The 22,749-nt window shown below is 60.0% G+C and overlaps 1 protein-coding gene across 5 annotated transcripts; it reads left to right on the top strand.

Moving 5' to 3' along the window:
* The first annotated feature begins 322 nt into the window (after positions 1-322).
* PCNX3 (pecanex 3) lies at positions 323-22,598 on the top strand. 5 transcript variants are annotated; one of them, XM_039470959.2, is made up of 35 exons: positions 323-1,446; positions 1,794-1,981; positions 2,220-2,319; positions 2,442-2,481; positions 2,588-2,683; positions 2,914-4,041; positions 4,510-4,633; positions 4,732-4,910; positions 5,311-5,401; positions 5,840-5,975; positions 7,188-7,348; positions 8,136-8,289; positions 8,573-8,605; positions 8,838-9,009; positions 9,113-9,223; positions 9,643-9,734; positions 9,890-9,999; positions 10,159-10,264; positions 10,388-10,480; positions 10,637-10,787; positions 11,854-11,998; positions 12,361-12,538; positions 13,524-13,632; positions 13,747-13,876; positions 14,258-14,316; positions 14,425-14,640; positions 15,267-15,520; positions 19,265-19,495; positions 19,670-19,773; positions 20,104-20,251; positions 20,349-20,579; positions 20,660-20,934; positions 21,300-21,433; positions 21,516-21,814; positions 21,891-22,598. In XM_039470959.2, exons 1-35 carry the CDS (start codon positions 1,294-1,296, stop codon positions 22,101-22,103), a joined length of 6,144 nt encoding a protein of 2,047 aa, XP_039326893.1. In that variant the 5' UTR covers positions 323-1,293; the 3' UTR covers positions 22,104-22,598. The 5 variants fall into 5 exon arrangements, with proteins under 5 accessions (XP_039326893.1, XP_010346625.2, XP_039326895.1 ...); XM_010348323.3 differs by having other exon boundaries at positions 7,206-7,348; XM_039470961.2 differs by having other exon boundaries at positions 7,227-7,348.
* The last annotated feature ends 151 nt before the right edge of the window (positions 22,599-22,749 follow it).

Below are 22,749 nucleotides of genomic sequence, written 5' to 3' on the forward strand. Positions count from 1 at the left end.
CTCGCAGAGCTAGTGGGATGGGGTGGGGAAGACGAGGACAGACGGAACCGGCTGCACCTCAAACTCTTACAGTGGGGTTGTCTAAGGCTCTCCTCTTCTCCTCACCTGGGAAACAATCCGCTTCTTCATGTCCCTTCCCCATTGGCGAAAACCTGAGGCTTGTTCAGAACTTTGCCCAGGATTGGATTCAGAATAGCTGAGTCGCTCCCACAACCGCTAGATAAGGCTGCCCCAATTACTTTGAGCCTGTCACTTTAAGAAAGACGACGCTATCCTATTTCGACTATTCCCGCCTGTTCCGGAAGGTTGTTCTCTGCTCCCTAGGTCTGAGCTGTGACCCGGAAGTAGACACTGCTGGGAAACAGAAAGTTCATGACGTAGTAGGAGGTCCAGCATTAAAAGGGGCGGACCGAGAGGGGCGTGCTTCAGTAACGCACAACTCTCGCTGCAACTAGGGGAGTCCACGCCTCGACCTTTTCCCCGCCTCCTATAACTCATTGGGAGAGCTGTGCGCCAATTACTTTGCCATTACCCAATGGCTACTCAACTGTCTCTTTGGTTCTGCCCAGTCGTCGCTCCGAGGTTGGCAACACCTAAGTCTGCGCATGCGCCGCCAAAACACGAACTTGCTCTAGTCCCAGATTCTGTGCAGGCCCAAAGGGCATCCCTCACATCTCACAGCACCGCCACCTATCTGCGCCTGCGCATTCATGCCGTCAAGTTTTCCTTTTCCGGGTCCCAATTGGAACCGTCGGGCGCATGCGCTACTGCAAGCTGGCTGCTCGCGGATCCTTCTTCCGGCCTCCTCCTTGGGCCGGCACCGGCAGAAGCCGGGCGAGCGCGGAGCCCCAAGCGAGTGACCTGCGACCCCGGAAGTGGACCCCAGATCTCGGGGTTCTCCCCGGCCCGGAGCCTAGGGAGCCGTTGCCTGCACCCTGGGAGCACCCACCCCACGCCCACCTCTGGATGCTGCCGACGGGTGCCCGGCCCGTGCCCCGCGCCTGCCTGCCGGCCCGGCCCCGCGGAGCAGTTCTGGGCCAGGGGTGGGGACCCGGACCCCGCCCCTAATGCGGCCCCACCCCCGCGCTCGGACCTCGCACTGCTGACTGTCCCGGCCGGCCCCGCCCCCTGCCCGCACACTCGCGCGGCCGAGCCCCCCCTCCCCCGCTGGGGGAGGCCATGGCGTGAGCGTGAGGCCGGGCCCCGGGGCCCTCGGGCGCCAGGCGGGGCATGGGCCGGGGGCCGCCCCCATGAGGGTCCCGGGAGAGGGGCGCGCGCAGAAGCGGCGGGGCCATGGGGTCGCAAGTGTTGCAGATCCTGCGCCAGGGGGTGTGGGCCTCGCTCACCGGCGGTTGGTTCTTCGACCCGCACCAGAGCACCTTCTCCAACTGCTTCCACCTCTATGTCTGGATCTTCCTGCTCATCTTTCCCTTCTTGCTGTACATGGTGAGACGCCACGGCCACCTGTAACTCCAGCCGGGAGAGGGAGGGCAGCCTGGCAGGGATTCGGGCCGTGCCCTGGGCTCTGGGATGTGGGGAGAAAGGAATCACTGCAGAGTTTGGGTCTGTGTGGAAGAGACCAAAGTCTTGCTTTCTTGGATCCAGTGACCTTGAGCCCCACATTTAACCTTATCCAGCTAAACGGAAGACAGAGCCCCTTGCCGAGATATGTGTACTGGTTGTGTGGAGGGGGTGATGAAGTCTTCTTGTGAGTCTGTGAATGCCAGCCATGACTGGTGGTAGATCCTGTGGGGGCAAGGCTTTGTGAAAAGGGATCTGGCTTTTATCTTCAGGTCCTGCCTCCCAGCTTGATGGTGGCCGGCGTGTACTGCCTCGTGGTGGCTGTCATCTTTGCTACCATCAAGACCGTCAACTATCGGCTGCATGCCATGTTTGACCAGGGCGAGATCGTGGAGAAGCGAAGCACTACCATGGGGGAGCTGGAGGAAGAACCTGCCCAGGGCGACAGCAATCCGCCCAGGTGGATGGGATAGGGTTTGTGCTGGGGATGGAGGATTTTTGTTGCCTGGGCCTGAGCATTGCAGGGTGGAGTAGACGCTTAGAGAACGTCGGGTCTCTGAGTGAATGTGAGCACTTGTCCTGTATTAGCCCTGGAATTGTAAAGTCACTTCTGAAGAGGAAGCAGTGACAAAGATGGGAAAAAGTAACATGTGCAGAGAGGAGGTTAGCCCAAAGCTGCTGCTCTTTTTCACCGCCAGGGACCCCGGAGTGGAGATGACGGTGTTTCGGAAAGTCAGTTCCACACCCCCAGTGCGCTGCAGTTCCCAGCATTCCGTGTTTGGTTTCAACCAGGTCTCGGTGAGTGGGCCTGGACCTTAGCTTGTCCCGCTGCTCCTCTGTGAGCCAGTCCCTGTTGTGGGTACATTCTGAGCCTACTTCTTGCCTTGTTTGCTCCTTCACGCCTCTCTCTGTCTACTCAGGAGCTGCTTCCCCGAATGGAGGACTCTGGGCCTCTAAGAGGTAGGTGGCTGGTCTTCAGGGTTGGGGCACAGTGCTGGGGAATGGGGGCTGGAGCTGGCATGCTGTGCCGGAGGTCCTGCTGATGCCTCTGGGGCCATGGTTGCAGACATCAAGGAGCTGGTGCGGGAGCAGGGCAGCAACAATGTGATCGTGACCTCCGCCGACCGAGAGATGCTAAAGCTCAGCTCGCAGGAGAAACTGAGTGCGTGGGCCTGACGGGCCCGGGCTTGTGGGGTAGAACAGCTGTTCCATCGTCGAGTCCCCTACATTCTGGTCTCATCCTGGGTTTCCTCTGTACTTCTCTGTGGGACCTCCCCAGCGTGCTGCTCTGGCCTGGCTCTCAGGGAAAGTATAGGGCATAAGATCCCCCTTAACCACCAGTTTCTTGCAGAAAATTCTTTTCTCATTTTCTGTCTCCCTTTCTTCTGGCAGTTGGAGACCTTCCCCAGACGCCTCCAGGGGCTGTCCCGGACCCCTCTCTTCCCAGTACAGACTCTTCAGAGCCTTCTCCCCTGGCTGGAGATGGAGCGCCCTGGAGTGGGAGCAGCATGGCTGACACTCCCATGAGCCCCCTGCTGAAGGGGAGCCTCAGCCAGGAGCTGAGCAAGAGCTTCCTGACTCTGACTCGGCCTGACCGGGCCCTGGTGAGGACCAGCAGTCGACGGGAACAACGCAGGGGGGCAGGCGGCTACCAGCCCCTTGACCGGCGGGGCTCAGGGGAGCCCACGCCCCAGAAAGCCGGCTCCTCAGACTCCTGCTTCAGTGGCACTGACAGGGAGACGCTGAGCAGCTTCAAGAGTGAGAAGACTAACTCCACCCATCTGGACAGCCCCCCAGGGGGGCAAGCCCCTGAGGGCAGTGACACAGACCCACCCTCTGAGGCTGAGCTGCCTGCCTCACCTGACGCCGGGGTCCCTTCAGATGACACGCTGCGTTCCTTTGACACGGTCATTGGAGCAGGGACGCCACCGGGCCCGGCTGAGACGCTCCTGGTTGTGCGGCCCAAGGACTTGGCCCTGCTGCGGCCTAGCAAACGGCAGCCACCCCTTCGAAGACACTCTCCACCTGGCCGTGCCCCTCGACGGCCCTTGCTTGAAGGTGGGGGCTTCTTTGAGGATGAAGATACGAGTGAGGGCAGTGAACTGAGCCCAGCCTCTAGTCTCCGATCGCAGCGCCGCTACAGTACTGATAGCTCCTCTTCTACTTCCTGCTATTCCCCTGAGAGCTCCCGGGGTGCAGCAGGGGGGGCCCGGAAGCGGAGGGCCCCCCATGGGGCTGAGGAGGGGACTGCCGTGCCCCCCAAGCGGCCATATGGGACCCAGCGGACGCCTAGCACCGCCAGCGCTAAAACACATGCCCGGGTGCTGAGCATGGATGGGGCTGGGGGTGATGTCCTGAGGCCCCCCCTGGCTGGCTCCAAGGCCGAGTTGGAGGCCCAGGTTGGGGAAGAGCAGGCCGCTGGTGAGCCTGCTGTGCTGCCTGCTGAGGCCCGAAGGGGACCCGCTGCCAACCAGCCTGGCTGGCGAGGGGAGCTGCAGGAGGAAGGTGCTGTGGGGGGAGGTGAGTGCTGGCTCCAGAGGCCGGGGCTGGGGGAGGTGAACTACGGGCTTGGGTTTGGGCAAAGAGCCTGTAAGAGTGGACCTGGTCAGTGTCGGCTCAGCCTCTGTTGCAGGCAACAGATGGACATGGGCCCGGTGATGAGTGACATTGTTTTCCAAACCTCTTTGACACGTGGGGCTCCACCGCCTGGCTCCACATCCTGTAGTTAACACCTGAGTCTGTCCTCTGAGGACTTTGATCATCCATGCTCATTTTCCTACTACCAGTGGGGTGGGGCAGGACAGATCAGTGTCATCCTTGTTTGCAAGTGAGGAAACAGGCATGTGGCTGTGTGACCTGACTGGGCCCCAGAGCCAGGGCGTGGTGGTACTAGGCCTTTAGCTCCCTGCCGGAACACCGTCTGTAGCATGACTCCCCCAGCCATGTCTGAGCATCCGTCACTTATGCTTGGGACCTCTCTCTGGGCAGCAGCCGAGGAGACTGGCAGAAGGGACCGCTCAAGCAGTGTGAGGCGGACCCAGGCCATTCGGAGACGCCACAATGCGGGCAGCAACCCCACCCCTCCAGCCTCCATCATGGGCTCGCCGCCCAGGTGAGCACCCTGCTGGCTGGGCCAAGGGGTATCGAGGGCGGTGGGTGGGGGGGGCCTCAGGCTCTAACTGGAGCTGACCTGGGGCTGGCCCTCTCCAGCAGCCTGCAGGAGGCTCAGCGGGGCCGGGCTGCCTCCCACTCCCGGGCACTGACGCTGCCCTCTGCACTGCATTTCGCCTCTTCACTGTTGCTCACCCGGGCCGGTGCCAATGTGCACGAGGCCTGCACCTTTGATGACACCTCTGAGGGTGCCGTGCACTATTTCTACGATGAGAGTGGTGAGTCTTCCCTAAGCCCAGCGGCCTGGTGCCTCCCCGCCCTCCCCCAGCAGCCTGAGTCCTCCCAGCAGTGGTGCTCACTTGGCCCTGTGGCTGGTACACTGCCCCCACTGCCAGACAGCATCCTTGCAGCTTCTCTGAGGCATGGTGTCTCTGTTGTCTCTCTCTGCTAATGAGGAAACAGGCTCAGCCTGTGCTAGAGGGGAGATCTCAACCCAGGGGAGGTGACTGCAGTACCGGGGCTCTTGACCTGTAGGCCCTTTCCTGTCCAGAGGTCGGGCTGCCCTCTCACAGTACACAGCACAGGGCTCCACCTTGCTTGCTGGGTTTGGTGCCCACGTGAGCCGGGCCTTGGTGCTCCCGTCCCAGACACATTGCCTCATCTCACAAATTACCCCAGGTGTGCGGCGCTCCTACACCTTTGGCTTGGCTGGAGGTGGCTACGAGAACCCTGTGGGGCAGCAAGGGGAGCAGGCAGCCAACGGAGCCTGGTGAGTCCCCAAGCCTGGCCTCCCGGGCCATTGTCTTGGTGGCCTGCATCTCTGGGCAGTTCCCCTGAGCCTGGAGTTTTCTCTCTTCCATCTGGGCTTGGGCAGGGGCAGCTCAGACTTGCAGGAGGAGGATGGGGAGCAGCAAAAGACAGAATTCCTGGGGTTCCTGGCTCTGTGACACTCCAGGCAGGAAGTTTCTAGGAGGCCCAGGGCTGGCTGGCAGGAGGAAGGTGAGGGAGCACAGTCTCGACACTTGGGCCAGGGCCTGGGAAGGAGCCACTTCTGCCATCTGCCTCCTCCTGACCCCACCGCTTCTGTCCCTTGGGCCCCGGTTGGTCTTGGCTCACAGACAGCCCCACCTGCCTGGCCTTTGGCTCCACCCCACCCAGTCCCAGGCGTTGCCCATGGTCGCATCCTGAATGGCTGCCGTTCTCACAGGGACCGCCACTCACATTCCTCCAGCTTCCACTCAGCTGATGTCCCTGAGGCCACAGGTGGCCTGAATCTGCTGCAGCCTAGGCCTGTGGTTCTACAGGGCATGCAGGTGCGCCGGGTGCCCCTGGAGATCCCAGAGGTGAGGAGCAGCTGGGGACTGGCCGTGCCAGTGGGGCGTGACGAGGTTGGCAGACCACTGAGCCTGGCCTGTATAGAGAGCTTGCCCAGGTGCCCCAAGAGGGACGGGCTGTGCTGAGTGAGGGCTCCAGGGGCCCTACTGTGTCTGTCCTGACGTTTGATGGCTGGCAGAGGCTCTGGGTCTGAATGGCTGGAGAAGTCATTTGTTTGCTTATTCTACAAATGTCTCTGGAATATATTCCTAACTCTGGAGGGGCCCACAGTTAACGGGGGCGATAGGTGTTAACGATGATACTTGCAAAAGCGGCAGTGTTCTGTTGGCAAACGGGGGCCACATGGTGACAGTGCCGCCCTGCGTACACTGTGGCTGCGGGAGTGCTCTGTTAATGCTTCCTGTCTCAGTGCAGTCGTTAACGGTGTCCTATGTCACTCTTAAGGACATCCCAATTTGATAGTCAATTTATGTCATTAATTTGTTAACACCAGAAGCACTAAGAATGTGCAAAATATCATTTCAGAGTTTAAAGAATGTTCATAAAAGGGTCCCTGGCGCCTGAACCCCAAGGCCACAGATAGTCTGAGTAGCCCCCAGAAGCTCCCACCTGCCTCCTTCTGGTTGGTTCCTCCTAACCATGTGGAGTGGAAGCACCGCCAGCAGCCGCCTCCAGTGGGAAGGGCTGTGCGCCCCAGGCTCTCCATTTAATCCTCAGAGCCCAGCACAGGGCCAGGCCATAGCTGGGGCCCTGCAAGTGCTTGCTGAGTGAAGCATACAAGAAGTGAGAGAGGTCAAGTCATGTGCTGAGGGCCTCAGAGCTGGTGTTGGCACCCAGGCCTGTCCTCAAGGCTGAGCCCTACATGTACTCTCCGATGGGGTAATCAGAGTGGCAGTGAATGGCTGTGTCTGGGAGGAGCGTAGCATTTGTGCCAAAGGTCAAGTGGATTTCCCTGAGCCTCAGAAGAGGTGGGAGAGTCTGCCTTACTGGGGAAGACAGGCGTGGGAGCTGGTGACTCTAGATGGCCATCGGGCCATGTCTTGGGAGCCTGGAGAGAAGAGGAGTCCCTTGGGATGAAGGGTTCGCGTGGGATCCGGGGCAGCTAGAAGAGTCTTTCTGTGCTGATGGAAATGGTCAGCCAGGCTGGTGTGCTGAATGGGGGTAACAGTAGACTGTGTGGGGGGTTGTGGGGCTGATGGCCGCGGCTGTGGGGACTGCAGTTTGACCTGCTGGACCAGGACTCCCTGCACGAATCCCAGGAGCAGACACTGATGGAAGAAGCGCCACCTCGGGCCCAGCATAGCTACAAGTACTGGCTTCTCCCTGGCCGATGGACCTCTGTGCGCTATGAGCGGCTCGCCCTGCTGGCTCTGCTGGACCGGTGAGTGTCCCACAGCCTTGGACCCCAATTCTTGGAAAGCCCCTGGACCGTGGCTCCCCAGACTCTGTACCTGTGGAGGCAGTCCTGGAAGCAGAGAGGCTGACTGCGGGCAGCTGAGGGCGTGGTGTTGGTTGGAGTCTGTCATGGTGGTTTCTTAGGTTCATTTGGGGTGTAAGGGAGTGGCCATGTGGGTTGTGCTGTGTTTACCCTGTCTATCCCAAAGTCCTGAAAAAATTCTCACGTCCTATTCGCTTTCTTTATTAGCTTCTGTTGATTTGAAAATCGAGTACTCTAACCTAGAAAAGCTCACAGACCAGTTGTCTCACCTTTCCCATTTCTCAGAGGGGACACCGAGTCCCAGAAAATCTGATAGAGAAGTCAGATGACTTTGGTTGTCTGTTGTAGAGAACTGGGGCCTAGAGTCCATGTGGCTCGTCGTCCTTCTGGGCTTCTCTAGACAGTGATTGGGTGCTGGTCCCATGCGCATAGTGTGGCATGCCTGAGGTAGCATGCATGATGTAGCCACATGCAGTTAACCCAGCCTCAGCTGGGGATGGGAGAATCATGGCAGTGATGGCACCTTGAGCCTCAGTGTCCAGGGCCAGCAAAAGTTGGGAAGGAGGGAGCAGTGGAATGGCCTCTGGAGCAGGTGTTTGCATCTTCAGAGGACAAAGGTCTGGCATGGGAGGGGTCCCTCGATGGGCCTTTGGGGCTAGATCCATCTCCCCCACTGCCCCACTGGAAGGTGAGGCAGGACGGGCATGCCCTGACCCGGCTGTCCCTGCAGGACGCGGGGGGTGCTGGAGAACGTCTTCGGCGTGGGCCTGAGCAGCCTCGTGGCCTTCCTGGGCTACCTGCTGCTGCTCAAGGGCTTCTTCACCGACATCTGGGTCTTCCAATTCTGCCTGGTCATCGCCTCCTGCCAGTACTCCCTGCTGAAGGTCAGGCCGGGCTCCCTGTGTTTGCTCCCCGCCCAGCTTTTCCCCAAGATTGCCCTTCCCACAACTCCAGTTTTGAGGGTATAAGCTGAAAGGTAGATAATTTGCCTAAGGTTCCCCAGAGCCGGCCAGCTCTCTTACAAGCAAGAAAACTGAGGCTCAGGACGGTTTGCGGTTCTGACCTGGTCACTCATAACTGCCCAGTGGTGGAGCTGAACAGGTCCGGGGCCTCTGACCATCCCATGGGCACCGGCTCTAGTTGCCAACATAGCCCTGTCTCTTCCAGAGTGTCCAGCCTGATGCAGCATCCCCCATGCATGTGAGTACCCATGGAGCAGTGCCTCTGGCCAAGAGGCTACGGCAGGGGCTGAGACCAGGTGGGGAGGAGGGTGGGCATGGAGGGCTGGGGCTCCCTCACCACCCCCATCACCCCTACCCGGCCAGGCGCTCCAGCTTGGACCCAGGGCCAGGCCTGGGGCCTGTGAGTGTGTGCATGTGCCAGAGGCGTGGCCTGTGGGGGAGGCCCAGCTCCTCATGGGCTGACCCCTCAGGGCCACAACTGGGTGATCGCGTACAGCCGGCCCGTCTACTTCTGCATCTGTTGTCTGCTCATCTGGCTGCTGGACACCCTGGGCTCCGCTCAGCCCTTCCCACCTGTTTCCCTCTACGGCCTCACGCTCTTCTCCGCCTCCTTCTTCTTCTGTGCCCGAGATGTGGCCACTGGTGAGGATGGGGCAGGGCTGTGGTGGCCCAGGAGAGTGAGTCCCGGTGATGGGCCGCGGGAGGCCAGCAGGCTGACTGGGTCTTCATGTTCCCTCCCTGCCAGTGTTCACCTTGTGCTTCCCCTTCGTCTTCCTCCTGGGCCTCCTGCCCCAGGTCAACACCTGCCTCATGTACCTGCTGGAGCAAATAGATATGCACGGCTTCGGGGGCACAGGTAGGACGCCTGCAGGTGGCTCAGGGAGGGCCCTGTAGAGGCCCAGGAGGGCCCTCAGATTGGGTCTGCAGCTCCACCCTTCTGGAACTTTCCCCTGTATCTGTACTGCAGATTCAAGGGTCCCTTACCCCTCCCTTTCCCATCTTTCTCCTGTTGTCCCCTCCCCTCCCCCTCCCATTCCCCTCCCTTTTCTTTGCTCTTCCCCCTGCTTCTCACCCCTCCCGCCTTCCCTGGCAAGTCGTTTAAATGTGAGAATCCTGGAAGCTCTGAAGACCACTTGGGGCTGGGGGCAGCAGAGAACAATGGACTAGGGGTGCCATCCCAGGCAGGCCAGCCTTGGAATTGAGGGGCAGCCGGGCCGGGGGTAGGGTGGGGTACCCGCAGGTTGGAGCTGGGCTGTACTCCTTCCCACCACGCAGCTGCCACCAGCCCGCTCACTGCAGTCTTCAGCCTCTTCCGCAGCCTGCTGGCCGCTGCCCTGCTCTACGGCTTCTGCCTTGGGGCCATCAAGGTAGGGTGGCCTGCAGGGTGGGGGCATGCTGCGGTGTGTGGGGGTGGTTGGGGTGTGGGGCTGTGAACTGGGCTCTGCAGTGGCTTCTCACACAGGGAGACCCTGGGTCCCGTGCTTACCTCACCTCCCCTGACCAGCATGGATTCTTTCCCCAGACTCCATGGCCGGAGCAGCACGTCCCTGTCCTCTTCTCGGTCTTCTGTGGCCTCCTGGTGGCGCTGTCCTACCACCTGAGCCGGCAGAGCAGTGACCCCACCGTGCTCTGGTGGGTGCTCGCACGTGCCTGTGCTTGCCCTGGTGTGTGTGCTCTGGGTGTGTGTGTGTGTCTGCATGGGAGGGGTTTGTGGTCTGTGCATGTGCCCATGACTGACTGGGGCCGGGGGGAGGGAGGGGCATCCTCCTCCTGACTCTTCCTCACCCCCAGGTCTCTGATCCGGAGCAAGCTCTTCTCTGAGCTAGAGGAGCGCAGCCTGGAGACAGCCCGGGCCGAGCCCCCGGACCCCCTGCCAGACAAGATGCGTCAGTCGGTGGTAAGGGGCCAGGAGTTGTGGTTCTGTGGGGAGGCGGTGGCGGGTCCTGCAGGGTGGGGGTCCCAGGAGGGGTGTGTCCAGTCTGGGCCGCTGGGCAGCTGAGTGTCTCTCCTGGCCCTGCAGCGTGAGGTCCTGCACTCCGATCTGGTGATGTGTGTGGTGATTGCCGTGCTCACCTTCGCCATCAGCGCCAGCACTGTCTTCATTGCCCTGAAGGTTTGTGTGGCATGGGCTGCCACCTCTCGCGGTCGTGGTGGGAGCCTGTTCCATCGGAGGGCCCTGGGCAGCCCCTCCCCGGCCTGTGCCAGGTGGCCCTCTGTGGTCCCTTGGCCTGCTCCCATCAGCTGAGCCTTCGACCTCTCCCTCCTGCAGTCGGTGCTGGGTTTCGTGTTGTATGCGCTGGCTGGGGCCGTGGGCTTCTTCACACATTACCTGCTGCCACAACTCCGCAAACAGCTGCCCTGGTTCTGCCTGTCACAGCCTGTGCTGAAGCCACTGGAGTACAGCCAGTACGAAGTGCGTGGTGAGTGCCTGCCCCTGATGGCCTGGCCTGGACAGTGGTTCGGGCTGCAGCCTGGCTGGTGGGAGCTGTGGTCCTCTTTGCTTAGGAGTGCCAGCAGGGGGCACCCGCTGCCCACACTACCCTTTCTGCACTCTCCCTGGCCTCTGTGTCCCCACTGCCCGGCTTCGCTCTCTGCCCACTCTTCTCCCTGTGCCCTCCTGTGCCCTTACCTTGCCTGCGTTTCCCTAGTCCTGCCTTCCTTGCTGTCTGTGAGGAAATGGAAGAATCAGAACTCCAGGGCCCTGAAGGGATCTCTTGTCCAGAAGTAAACACTGGTCGCCAGTGGCCCAGATCTGCCTGGAGCACATTTTCACTGAGCTGCGTAATGGTTTTTAAAAAATCCTGGAGTCTGTATTTTAGTGTCTCAATTTGTGATATGAGAATTCATTATTCTTGTTTTCTTTTTTGTTTTTTTGCAACCTCTGTTTCCTGGGTTCAAGCGATTCTCCTGCCTTAGCCTCCTGAGGAGCTGGGACTACAGGCACCTGCCATAATGTCCAGCTAATTTTTGTATTTTTAATAGAGACGGGGTTTCACACGTTGGCCGGGATGGTCTCCATCTGCCCACCTTGGCCTCCCGAAGTACTGGGATTACAGGCATGAGCCACCGTGCCCGGCTGTTCCTTGTTTTTCTTAAAACAGCAGAAGATTTTGCCGACGTGAGCCGAGGGGTGCCCTTTAGAAGGGCCCAGCATGCAGGCCCACCGTGCACTCGGGCCCTAGCCAGCCTGCTGTACGTGGGCATTTGTGATTTCCTCATTGGCCATGTTTTCACAGACAGCAAAACAGGGCAGAGCGCCCACCACAGAGTAAGCCTCGATGTGCTAAGTGGCATGTGGAGCCCTTGCCCTCTGGGGGCTCGTTGCTCTCATTTGAGTTGCTACCGATCAGCCCCTCCCCCGCGGAGTCTCTGAGGACCCAGGACAGCGCAGCCTGTGGTTCGCCGGCCCTCCTAGGGAAGGACTTCCTCAGGGAAGGTGGCCGTGTGGCAGCCAGGTGCTGGCCAACAGTCCTGGCCTGTCCTCAGGTGCCGCCCAGGTGATGTGGTTTGAGAAGCTGTACGCCGGCCTGCAGTGCGTAGAGAAGTACCTCATCTACCCCGCCGTGGTGCTCAATGCCCTCACGGTGGACGCCCACACGGTCGTCAGCCACCCGGACAAGTACTGCCTCTAGTGAGGACCACCCCTCCCTTGACGGTCCTGTCATCCACATTCCCTTTTGCTCCACGGGGAAACTGCGGCCCGGAGAGGGAATGAGTCAGGTTTAAGGTTGCTCAGCAAGCTGAAGCAGGACCCCAGCTCCTGACACACCGTCCGGTGAAGTGGTTGCCTCTTTGAAAGCAAATGTGTTCCCCCCACACCCCCCCTCCCCCGAGACGAGCAGAGACTAAGTCACGGGCCCAAAAGAGCAGGGGCCAGCCTAGTAGAGCAGAGGCCTGGGGTTGCCCTTAGGCCAGGGCAGGGGAGGGATGGGACACCGGGACCCACTGTCCCCGTCCCCCACTGAGCACCCGATGCCTGCCCCTCACCTGCAGCTGCCGGGCCCTGCTGATGACTGTGGCTGGGCTGAAGCTACTGCGCTCGGCCTTCTGCTGCCCACCCCAGCAGTACCTGACGCTGGCCTTCACCGTCCTGCTCTTCCACTTCGACTACCCGCGCCTCTCCCAGGGCTTTCTGCTTGACTACTTCCTCATGTCCCTGCTTTGCAGCAAGGTGAGGACACCAGGCTGCCCAATGGGAGCTGAGCCGACTTCTGCCTGGATGGGAAGAGAATTTCCTGAGGCCCTGTGGCCACCACTCTATATCAGGCCCAGGGGCCTTTGCAGCAGTTTCTCAAGGAAGAGGTTACTTCTGCCCCTACAGAGAGGAGACTGAGGCTGAAGGAGGTAGAGCGACTTGCCTCAGTCTTCCTGGGAATTGGTGGTCAGCCAGGATTTGAACCCAGGCCTGTCTGACCCCACGGCCACCTCCTCCAAAATGGTTGGGGTAGGCAGGACCTAGACTTGTCCTGGAGGCAATCCTCTGAGTTCCGTGCCCCTTTGCCACCCTGGATCCAGAGCAGTCAGAGCTGAGTCTTGGAAGCCCCGAGGGCCTGAGCTGTATAGGTGCTCTGCCGGGCTGTGGCATTGCCAGGGCTTTGGGGGTCACTTTGAACTAAGGACCGTTCTCCTGCACTCTACTGGAGGCCAGCGGTGGTGCCTGGAACCCCAGGCAGGCCTGAGGCTTTTTCTCCCTCACTTGGACGTTCTGTTCTTGCTTTCTGGCCTGGCTGAGGATGTCGGGTGTCCACACTGCATACCCTCTGAGGGCAGAGCCTGTGACTGTCCCTGACTTTCAGTACCATAGTCCAGCTCCAGCCTCACTAGTGACCTAGTGGTGTGACCCAAGGAAGTCATTTACTGTCTCTATCTTCTCTGAACCTCAACTTTCCCATCTGTGAAATGGGGCCAGCAGTAGGAATAAGAAGCTCCCAGGGTAGTTGTGTGAACTAAATCGCTACTACTCCTTTAGAGCTCCGGCAGGGGTTGCAACTGGTATCAGGAGCCTTGAGCCATGTCCAGAAAACAAGGGCTGGCAGTGATCTTAAGCTTGGCCCCAGTGGGCCATAACCCAAGCCTCTGAATGGGGGCCTGGCATCTGAGGGGGCTTCCATGAGTGACCGTGCATGCCTTCTTCCTCTCCCTGCCGGCCCTGCCAGCTGTGGGACCTGCTGTACAAGCTACGTTTCGTGCTGACCTACATCGCACCCTGGCAGATCACCTGGGGCTCGGCTTTCCACGCCTTTGCCCAGCCCTTTGCCGTGCCCCGTATCCGGCTTGTGTTTGGGTGGGGGTGGGCAGGGAGGGCTGTGGCATGGTGCAGTGGAGGTGGTGGGGGGTCAGGAGGTCCTGCCGCCTGCCATCTCCTTGACTGTGGCTCAGACTCGGCCATGCTGTTCGTCCAGGCCCTGCTCTCGGGGCTCTTCTCCACGCCGCTCAACCCGCTGCTGGGCAGTGCAGTCTTCATCATGTCCTATGCTCGGCCCCTCAAGTTCTGGGAACGCGACTACAAGTGAGTCTCACAGGAGGCAGGAGCATGCTCAGCAGGGCAGGAAGGCAGGGGTGTGGAGCCCAAGCTGGAGGCCATCCACAGAGGGACTGCAGCAGGTGTGGGAGGGTGTGGGTAGAGCAGAGGGCAGGGCCTGCGCCAGGCCAAGGTCTCAGGCTCACAGTTTGGGGGCAGTGGGGCCCCAGGGTGAGCCCAGCCTCCCTGCTTCCTGGCTATTTGTCCTGTGCAAGTCCCTTCATGTCCCTGAGCCTCAGTCTCCTCATCTGCCCGTGTAACGAGGCCATCATGGATGGCATTGGCTTTGGGGCGCAGGGAGAGCATGAGCAGGGAGCACCCTTTCTTTGCCTTCTTGGCTGACCACCTTGTTGTTCTCTCTCTGAACAGCACTAAACGCGTGGATCATTCCAACACCCGCCTAGTCACACAGCTGGACCGGAACCCTGGTGTGTACCCAGCCATCTGAGGGGCTTTAGAGCAGGGCCTCCCTGGGGCGGGAGACAAGTTAGCTAACTTGTCATTTCGTCCATTTGCCTGTCTGTCCTGGGTCCTAGGCGCTGATGACAATAACCTCAACTCCATCTTCTATGAGCACTTGACGCGTTCTCTGCAGCACATGCTTTGTGGGGACCTGGCACTGGGCCGCTGGGGCAACTATGGCCCTGGCGACTGCTTCGTCCTGGCCTCCGACTACCTCAACGCCCTGGTACACCTCATCGAGGTTGGCAATGGCCTTGTCACCTTCCAGCTGCGTGGCCTTGAGTTCCGGGGTGAGCCTCAGGACTAGGCCCGGGTAGGCAGGCGCGGCTTGGGCCTGACACGGGCGCTGCGTTCGATGGCACGTCGGAGCAAGGTCCAGTCCAGCTCTGCCAGGGCTGGCAAGTGGCCTTGGGCAAGGCACTCCTCCTCCCAGGGCCTGCGTTTCCCAATCTGAGCAATGAGGTGACGGGGTCTCTTGGCCAAACCTGCACGTCGCCTGTCTTTAGGTCCCAGTGACTCTACAGGTTGCTGCAGTGAGGACCGGCGCCTGGAGGTCTGGGTTCTCAACACCAGCTTCCCCAGCCTTTTCTGGGGTTCTAGGCTCGGCCCACAGGTTGGGTGCTGTGAGTGAGCCAGCCCCTTCCTCTCAGGAAGATGTGTGTGTTGGACGCCCCAAGAGTAGAGAGGGGCCAGACCCTGTGTCCCCGCCCCCTCCTGCCCTACCCTTTGATGCTGGGCGCTAGGAGGAGAAAGGCAGGCGCTCCTTGATGAATCCTTTCATCCAATAAGGTTGACTCCCCTGGCACCAGGGGGCTGAATGGCAGCAGGTCTCTAATGCCATGTTGGTCACTTTCCCAGGACAGGGCAGGTTAGGGAGTCTCCTGGCTGCCCCTGACTGCACACTCCTCTCCTGCAGGCACTTACTGCCAGCAGCGCGAGGTGGAGGCCATCACGGAGGGTGTGGAGGAGGACGAGGGCTGTTGCTGCTGCGAGCCCGGCCACCTGCCTCGGGTCCTGTCCTTCAATGCTGCCTTTGGGCAGCGCTGGCTGGCCTGGGAGGTGACAGCCAGCAAGTACGTGCTGGAGGGCTACAGCATCAGTGACAACAACGCCGCCTCCATGCTGCAGGTTTTCGACCTCCGCAAGATCCTCATCACCTACTACGTGAAGGTACGGTGGGCAGGCGCGGCTGGGCGGCACAGCCGGAGGGTGAGCGCTCGATGCAGGAGACCCCGTTACCCGCTTCTGAGTTGTCGGGAGCCTGTTTTGGCCAAGGGAAGCTGAGGCCTCAGTTTCTAAGTGTCCCCCAAGGTACCACTCCCAGACCTCAGGTAGCAGGGGCCTCTGTGCCCATGTGGTTCTGATGATAGGGGCCCAGGGCAAGGAAGGCTTGCCTTGGGCAGTGCGTCTGGGACAGGTGGACAGTTGTGGAAGCCGGTCTTTGAAACCACCAGTCCCCTGCCCTGGCTCACTCAGCACCGAGCAGTGGCGAAACTAACTGTGGTTGTGTTAATGATCTCACGGGAGCGGCTTCCTGAGCAGTAGTGTTTACCGTGGGTGGGCCCTGCGCTGGGCATCTCTCCTGAGCTGGGTAGAGTCTTCCACCCTTTGAGAGGGGCCCTGCTATCTTACAGATGTGGAAGTTGGCTTGCAAAGGTTCTAGAACCTGAAGAAAGTGGCCAAACCAGGCTTTGAACCCAGGCTGGCCTTCTGAGCCACAGAGCTTTCCTGCCTCAACCTGAGCCAGGCCTGAGGATCTTGAGACCTCTTGGAGGTGGTGGGGGTTGGTGAGGCAATGTGGGGTGCATAAGGAATCCTGGGATGGGGGTTCTGATCAGCCTAGAATGGCTCCTCCCTTGTGTGCCTCAGCTTATCCCTTGAAAAGTGGGGGTTATTGCAGTTCTGTGAGATGGCAGAAATGTTGAGGCTGACACCTGTAATCCCAGCGCTTTGGAAGGCCAAGGTGGGTGGATCACTTGAGGTCAGGAGTTTGAGACCAGCCTGGCCAATGTGGTAAAACCCCATCTCTACTAAAAATTAAAAAAAAATTAGCTGGTCTTTGTGATGGGCACCTGTAGTCCCAGCTACTCGGGAGTCTGAGGCAGGAGAATCGCTTGAACCCAGAAGGCAGAGGTTGCAGTGAGCCGAGATCATGCTACTGTACTTGAGGCTGGGCAACAGAGCGAGACTCTGTCTCGGGGGGAAAAAAAAGAAATTTTGAGGCTTTGTGGTGGTGCCCAGAATAAGGTCCTTGGAGTGGGGTGAGTTGCTGATCACAGTCCAAACTCCCACATGTTCTCAGGGTCTGCCCCGGAGCTCCCTGTGTTGGGCTGTGAGGGTGGCCTTTTGGGGCCTGGGTGAGCCTGCCACCTAGGCCCTCTCCGGGGTAGTCTCATGCAGCCCTGGCTGTCTTTTTGTCTCCAAAGGAAATCGTGTCCACGCCTCACTTCGGAAGAGCTGTCATTTTTTTTGTCGTTCCTTCTGCCTTCTTAGCTACTCCTAGGCAAGGATTTGTGAGACCATCTCCCTTTTATCAAGAAGGAGGCTGAAGCCGGGCATGGTGGCTCACGCCTGTGATCCCAGCACTTTGGGAGGCTGAGGCGGGTGGATCACAAGGTCAAGAGATCGAGACCATCCTGGTCAACACGGTGAAACCCCGTCTCTACTAAAAATACAAAAAACTAGCTGGGTGTGGTGGCGCGTGCCTGTAATCCCAGCTACTCAGGAGGCTGAGGCAGGAGAATTGCCTGAATCCAGAAGGCGGAGGTTGCAGTGAGCCGAGATCGTGCCATTGCACCCCAGCCTGGGTAACAAGAGCGAAACTCTGTCTCAAAAAATAAAAAATAAGGAGGCTGAGTCTAGAGAGGGACATTCCCAGCCCCAGGTCACCCAGTGGTCATGGCCCACTCGACCTTCTGGTCCTGTCTTGCCCAGGTCAGCCTGCTGGTCTGCCAGGCCAGGGCCGGCAGGTTAAGATGCGCCCCGCCAGGTCTCTTGTCCCATGGGGAAGCCAACTTGCCACATCTAAGGCTCCCTTAAAAGGCTGGGCAGAATTTGGGTGTGGTGAAGATGCCTGGAGGACCTGCGGAGGCTCCACTGAGGATGTGGACTGAGAGTGCAGCTTGGAAGGACAAGTCGGGGCTGCTGTGGGTGGGGCTGGGGGGAGGTGGGTATGCCAGGGAGCCTGGTGCATCGAGGGCAGTGTCCCAGCTGCGGGGATAGGTCCTTTGCAGCCTTCTAGGTGGGCCAGACAGGGCAGAACCCCTCCCTTGAGCTTTGCCCTTCCCATGGGAGTTGCTGGGCTCTCAGATTGGCTCATGCAGCTGGGAAAGACCCTGAGAGCAGGGAAAGGCACTGTGGTGAGGCTGAATGGAATCCGGGCAGCGCTTCCCAGGAAGCACCTTGGGCAGAGCCCAGCTCGCAGTGAGCGCTCACAGGCAGAGCCGTGTCAGAGAAAATGATGGTGCTGATGAAGGCTAACCAAGCACCTGATATGTACCAGGCCAGCTCCTCCCCCGTCCCTGAAGCGTTCCCTTTTTCTTTTTCTTTTTTTTTTTTTTGAGACAAGGTCTCATTCTGTCACCCTCGCCGGAAGGCAGTGGTGCCATATGGGCTCACTTGCAATGTCTGCCTCCTGGGTTCAAGCAATCCTCCCATCTCAGCCTCCCAGGTAGCTGGGACTACAGGTGTGCACCACCACACCTGGCTAATTTTTGTATTTTTTTGTAGAGATGGGGTTTTGCCATATTGCCCAGGCTGGTCTTGAACTCTTGGGTTCAAGTGATCCTCCCATCTCAGCCTCCTGAAGTGCTGAGATTATAGGTGTGAGCCACCGTGCCTAGCCGAAGCTTTGCTTTTCTGAGTCTTTAGCAGCGCTGGTGGTGCCTGGATTATAGAGGCGAGCTATGGGCAAGAAGGTCAGTCCCTCGGGTCTGTCCTGGCCAAGGGCCTGCCCCACTTGCTCCATCTTGGGATGGCACATGGAACCTCTGTGACCTCACTGGCTGCCCTGCCAGCCGTAACCAGCCTGTGCATCCTGGCCATGCCAGCTACCTGCCTTCCAAAGCTCCTGTATGTTTGTCCAAACAGATGCTTAAAACTGACAGGGCCTCTTTAACAAGAGGTCCAGGAGCCCCCAGCTTTGGGTACCAGATGTGTCTGTGGCTTCTTTCTGAGGAGAGGCCTGATGGCTGTCATGCTTCAGCTGCCTAAAGGGACCTGTGATCCAGGTGCTCGGAGGCAGACCCACTATTCAGCCTTCCCTTTCGGCCCTGAGATGGATCCCATAATGTCATGGTGGAGAAGATAAAGGGTTCAGATTGCAGTTCAGTCTGTGCCGCCCCCACTGCCCCCGCCCCGCCCACGCGATGTCTGGATGCTGCTGTGCTCCAAGTTCTGTTTGTGCAGGAACACCAGCCCACAGGCTGCACAGGCACTGAAGGTTCACCTGAGGGCCACACCCCAGCGTCAGGGTGCTGGCCCCAGGCAGGTGAGGGACAGGGTTCAGGGCAGGTGGGACCAGCCCTAAGTCGATGACTTGGAAGCTGAGGTGGTGCATGTTGAGCATGATGATCTTGTACTCTTCTGGGGCTGCCATCTGCCTGAGCCTCAGTTTTCTATATAAACGGGGCATATCCTAGGGCAGAGGCAGGCAGAGAGTGCTGGCCTCGGCATGGGACTTCCCGCTCTGTAAGTGGTTACTTCCTGGCGGCTTTGTCGCTCCTCCTCTCTGGCCTAGGGGAAGGAGCCAACTTGCCTGGTTGCTCTTGAGAACTGAGACAGCAGCTGTAGGAGCAGGGCGCCCCAGAAAGTAGACATAGCTCAGTCTGGGGGAGGAGCCTGTGAGCCTCGATGCCGTCTCCTCCAGTAGGCAGGGTGGGGATCCCGGCCTGACGCCTGCCACTCCTCTCCTAGAGCATCATCTACTACGTGAGCCGCTCACCAAAGCTGGAGGCGTGGCTCAACCATGAGGGTATCTCGGCAGCCCTGCGGCCTGTGCGTGCGCCCGGCTATGCCGACTCAGATCCCACCTTCTCACTGAGTGTGGACGAGGACTACGACCTCCGCCTGTCTGGCCTCTCGCTGCCCTCCTTCTGCGCAGTTCACCTCGAGTGGATCCAGTACTGCGCCTCCCGGCGCAGCCAGGTCAGGCTCCATCACCCGTGGCTGACACGTGGGGCTGTGGGACCTGGGCTTCCCCACTCCACTGCTCCCCATTTGGTTTCCTCTCACCCTGAGCCTCCCTTGGCCTGCACCCCAGCCCCCACCCCAAGTTCCCTGTCCCAGGTCTGAGTTGGGACGGGGGTCCTTATGCCACAGCCTGTGGAGCAGGACTGGAACTCCCCGCTGGTCACGCTGTGTTTTGGCCTGTGTGTGCTGGGCCGCCGGGCGCTAGGGACGGCGTCTCACAGCATGTCTGCAAGGTGAGTGCTCAGGGGTCGTGCTGGGGCTACTGCCGTCCCCACCCCACCTCTTGCACCCGGAGCTCTGTAGTCTCTGGCCGCAGAGGCCGCAGAAACTACGGTGGTCCTTCCTGTTGGGATAGTTCTCCCACGGGCAGGGCACTTCTCGGTCACAACCTTGCCTGCTCCTCAATGCTCTGTGAGAGACATGGGCAGAGATTGGCCTCTTTGTCAGGATGGGGAAACTGAGGCCCAGCGTGAGGAAAGGCCTCTGCTTGGATCACTCTGAAGCCTTACCCCTGGGTCCTCCACACCCCTCTCTCTCCTCTCCCTGATCTTCCTCCCGCTTAGCCTGGAGCCCTTCCTCTACGGCCTACACGCCCTGTTCAAGGGGGACTTTCGCATCACCTCCCCACGTGACGAGTGGGTCTTTGCTGACATGGACCTGCTTCACCGCGTTGTGGCACCTGGGGTTCGCATGGCCCTCAAGCTTCACCAGGTCGGGAGGGGTGTGCGCAGCAGCATGGGCGGGTGGTGGATGAAGCCTTTCTCCAGGGCAGGGCCACGGACCCCAGTACCCCCATTTTCCCCACCAGGACCACTTCACGTCCCCAGATGAGTATGAGGAGCCGGCAGCCCTATACGATGCCATTGCAGCCAACGAGGAGCGGCTGGTCATCTCGCATGAGGGTGACCCGGCCTGGCGCAGTGCCATCCTCAGCAACACGCCCTCCTTGCTGGCGCTGCGCCATGTCCTGGACGATGCCTCGGATGAGTACAAGATCATCATGCTCAACCGGCGCCACCTCAGCTTCCGAGTCATCAAGGTGGGGCTAGCCCCACGTGCCCTGAGCCCTGCCCCCAGCTTCCCTTGGGCTGCCCACTGACCCTGGCGTGTGGCCCTCAGGTGAACCGGGAATGCGTGCGTGGCCTGTGGGCGGGGCAGCAGCAGGAGCTGGTGTTCCTGCGCAACCGAAACCCTGAGCGTGGCAGCATCCAGAATGCCAAGCAGGCGCTTCGAAACATGATCAACTCCTCCTGTGACCAGCCGCTGGGCTACCCCATCTATGTGTCACCTCTCACCACCTCACTGGCTGGCAGCCACCCCCAGCTGCGGGCGCTGTGGGGTGGCCCCATCAGCCTGGGTGCCATTGCCCGCTGGCTCCTGCGCAGCTGGGAGAGGTGAGGCCCCGGGAAGGGGTGACATATGGCATGGGAGGAAGCCGAGGTACAGCACCTGCCTCGTGGGTCTCAGAGGGAGAATGTGCCGGAGCCAGGGCTGGAATCCCGGGAGATGACCCACTTCCAGAGTTGACCTGTCCCTCCTGGATGTCACCTTACCCCCAGAGCTGACAGTGGCCTTTAGCCGTTAAGTACTGTTGATAGCGCCCCTCGAAAGACCCTCCAAAGTATGTGGCAGCCTCTTCCAGGGGAGGATCCTGGGGCTCGGAGGTGTTGATTTGTCCTGGGGCTGAGGACTCGTGCTGTGAGGCCTCTGGCCTCAGCCGTGTCCCTCCTGATCTCTTTTCTACCTCTCCCATCCCCAGGCTTCACAAGGGCTGTGGCGCTGGCTGCAATAGTGGCGGGAACGTGGATGACTCAGACTGTAGTGGGGGCGGTGGCCTGACCTCCCTCAGCAATAACCCCCCTGTTACACACCCCACGCCTGAGAACATGGCAGGTGAGGGGCGAGGCTGGGCTGAACCCGTGGGCGAGGAGTATAGCCCAGCTGAGGTCTCTGCTGTCTTATCTGTCTCCTACAGGCAATGGTGACCAACCCCTCCCACCAGGCCCTGGCTGGGGGCCTCGGCCCTCCCTGAGTGGCTCTGGTGATGGGCGCCCCCCTCCTCTGCTGCAGTGGCCTCCCCCTCGGCTCCCTGGACCCCCCCCTGCATCGCCTACCCCCACAGAGGGTCCCCGGACTTCACGGCCCCCTGGTCCTGGTCTCCTCGGTTCTGAGGGTCCTAGTGGGAAGTGGAGCCTGGGGGGCCGGAAGGGCCTGGGAGGATCCGATGGGGAGCCAGCCTCAGGGAGCCCCAAAGGAGGTACCCCCAAATCTCAGGTAAGGCGCCTGTGGGAGGGCTGGGTCCCAGAAGGCTCAGGCCTGCTCGCCTGCCAACCTCTCTCCCCTCCCCCAGGCGCCTCTAGACCTCAGCCTCAGCCTCAGCCTCAGCCTCAGCCCGGATGTCAGCACCGAGGCCTCACCCCCCAGAGTTGCCCAGGACATTCCTTGCTTGGACAGCAGTGCCCCTGAGAGTGGCACACCTACAGGCGCCCCGGGCGACTGGCCTGCCCATACTGAGGAGCGGGAAAGCCCGGCAGCCCAGCCCCTGCTGGAACACCAGTACTGAGCCACCTGGCACCCACTGGACCTCCTGTTAGGACTCAGTAGTGGACCTGCTCTGCTGCCTCTGGCCCTCTCTGCTGGACCACAGAATTGAGTGGCTTTGACCTCCACGTCTGAACCCTGACCTCTGGCTGCCTTGGCCAGAGAACCAAAACTGAATGACCCATACCTCTGACCTTGACCCCTGATCTCTCTCATCCCCAGTCTGGGGCCTGGGCTCCCCAGATGGAGGCAGGCAGCCTCCCAGCCAGGCCCTAAGAGCCAAACCATGGGCTGGTCCCACTTGGAGCCCGTGGCCAGTACCACCTCAGCCCCTGGGCCTGCACTGCCTGCAGGAGTGGTCCCCTTGGCCTGGACCTGGGCCCTGAAGTGTGGGAAGGGTGGTTTCTTGGTTTCTTTTCTTTCTTTCTTTTTTTTTTTTTTTTTTTTTGGTCTTTTTTTTTTTTTTTTTTTTTGTGCTTCGGAGACATCAGAATTAATAACACTATTTTTGATTTTGGTTGGCAGTTTCTTTTTCTACCTGGGAATGGGTACAGGATAGAACAGGCGGCCAAGCTGGGGTGTACAGATACACAGAGGGGTGAAGGATGTGGGGCTGAAGTAGGATAGAGATCAAGGGCAGACCAAGGCGGGGTCCAGGTAGAGCCGAG

The sequence above is a fragment of the Saimiri boliviensis genome, chromosome 6, assembly GCF_048565385.1.
Source record: "Saimiri boliviensis isolate mSaiBol1 chromosome 6, mSaiBol1.pri, whole genome shotgun sequence".
Classification (NCBI taxonomy): domain Eukaryota; kingdom Metazoa; phylum Chordata; class Mammalia; order Primates; family Cebidae; genus Saimiri; species Saimiri boliviensis.

Excerpts from the sequence above, each read along its gene's own strand:
- PCNX3 (XM_039470959.2), top strand. The coding sequence starts at position 1,294 with ATGGGGTCGCAAGTGTTGCAGATCCTGCGCCAGGGGGTGTGGGCCTCG. Across the intron at positions 12,539-13,523 it reads TGTCCCTGCTTTGCAGCAAG|CTGTGGGACCTGCTGTACAA; the intron begins GTGAGGACACCA and ends CGGCCCTGCCAG. Across the intron at positions 21,434-21,515 it reads CACGCCTGAGAACATGGCAG|GCAATGGTGACCAACCCCTC; the intron begins GTGAGGGGCGAG and ends TGTCTCCTACAG.